Here is a 1441-nt window from a genome sequence, read left to right as displayed (position 1 = left end):
TTTTGTCTTTCTTCTGAGGAAACTCCCTTCCAGCCACATCTAACTCACAGAGTTCTTGCCAAAAGATAGGCTTGTCCTTAACAGTCAGCCATGTCCTCCACAAATTACTCACACCTTCTTTATTTTCATAGTCTGGCTCCCCATCCATTATGCGTGCCATGAGAGATTCCTCATCAACAGTAGGAACAAGAACACTATCAATAACCTGAAAATTTATACCAAAACAATATCAAACACATAGTATCCCACTCCCTTAATAAAAACAAAACAACACTCAACACATACCTTAATTTCTCCAAGTGTGTCGTACAAATCCTCAAGAGGATAACCCTTCATGCTGTTACTTTGGAACAGCTTTTTACACATCCTCGGACACTTACTCATACAGTCAACTATACCTTCTCTAAATCGTGATTTCAGAGCTGGAATACACTCAAGTGTCAGGATCTGATTGTCAAAACAAAACACTCAAAGCTGATTCTCGAAAGAAAAAAAATCATTAGAAGAAGTAAAATTTACCTCCAAATGAATTATGAACCCGGGAAAGTTGACATTATTCTTAGGTTTCCCTTTCAGATGCTTCATTACGTGAATGATGGACCGGAGAGCATCTTCAAACGTCAACCGACCCCAAGGAAAGATTTTACAAACCTCCACATCGTTGACGACTCTTAATATGAAAGGGTCAAAAGGGGCATTATACCTTCCCTTCCCTCTGATAATCATGCCTAAGAAGTAAAGCACCGCCATCCTAAGTCAATCCCCACACGCACTCATACTCAACAACTTCTCTCTCACAGATATCATCGTGATCTCCTTATGTGATTTGAAATGCATGTCTACAAACGCAAAGCTTCCAATCTTCTTATACTTAGCCGGGTAGTCATGGCAGTCCAATCCCGAGATGAGAGCATGCTCTCTCATTGAATACCGAATGGGCACTCCATTAACAGCAAACCAAGATGTGTCCTCTGACTCGTGTAAAAGAACAGTGCACAATAGAAGCATCCACATACCCTGCAGCTTCAAGTTTGGTTCATCGGGCATGTGGAAAGAATGACAAAACTGAGGGTGGTTTTCAAACCACTCCAGCTCAGGCTTAAACCTAGCCTTTTTCAGGATCTTCACCGTCGCGGTCACATAGCACTTGCTCTGTATCTTACACGTCTGGGTGAACTCGGTGTTCTTGAAACATAGCTCATCAGGTGGCAGTGGTTGACACTCCTGTAAACCAAATAAAAATTATATTAGCATTTATTTATTAGTAGTACTAGTCACACTAGTAATACACCAATACCAATTTTTTGGGAATAATTTACCTGAGATGATGCAGACTGATGATCAGACTCATTTCCGCGTGCTGGTAGATCATCACTATCGTTCCCTGTTGAAACCTCTTCTACATGCTGCTCTTCTACAGGAGCACTGTTTCTTTTTGTGG

The 1441-nt window shown here is 41.1% G+C and overlaps 1 protein-coding gene across 1 annotated transcript; it reads right to left on the bottom strand.

Annotated features, from left to right (window-relative positions):
- Nucleotides 1-756: 756 nt before the first annotated feature.
- On the bottom strand, nt 757-1384 carry LOC106321754 (uncharacterized protein At3g43530-like; the record flags this gene model as incomplete). The annotated part of the gene is made up of 2 exons (XM_013759994.1): nt 757-1224; nt 1320-1384. Coding segments are annotated over 2 exons (533 nt in total), but the record flags the coding sequence as incomplete, so codon positions are not given.
- Nucleotides 1385-1441: the final 57 nt, after the last annotated feature.

This window comes from Brassica oleracea, unplaced genomic scaffold, assembly GCF_000695525.1.
Source record: "Brassica oleracea var. oleracea cultivar TO1000 unplaced genomic scaffold, BOL UnpScaffold02850, whole genome shotgun sequence".
Lineage (NCBI taxonomy): Eukaryota > Viridiplantae > Streptophyta > Magnoliopsida > Brassicales > Brassicaceae > Brassica > Brassica oleracea.
The sequence above is the reverse complement of the archived record's forward strand: the minus strand, read 5'-3'. Positions and strand labels throughout refer to the sequence as shown.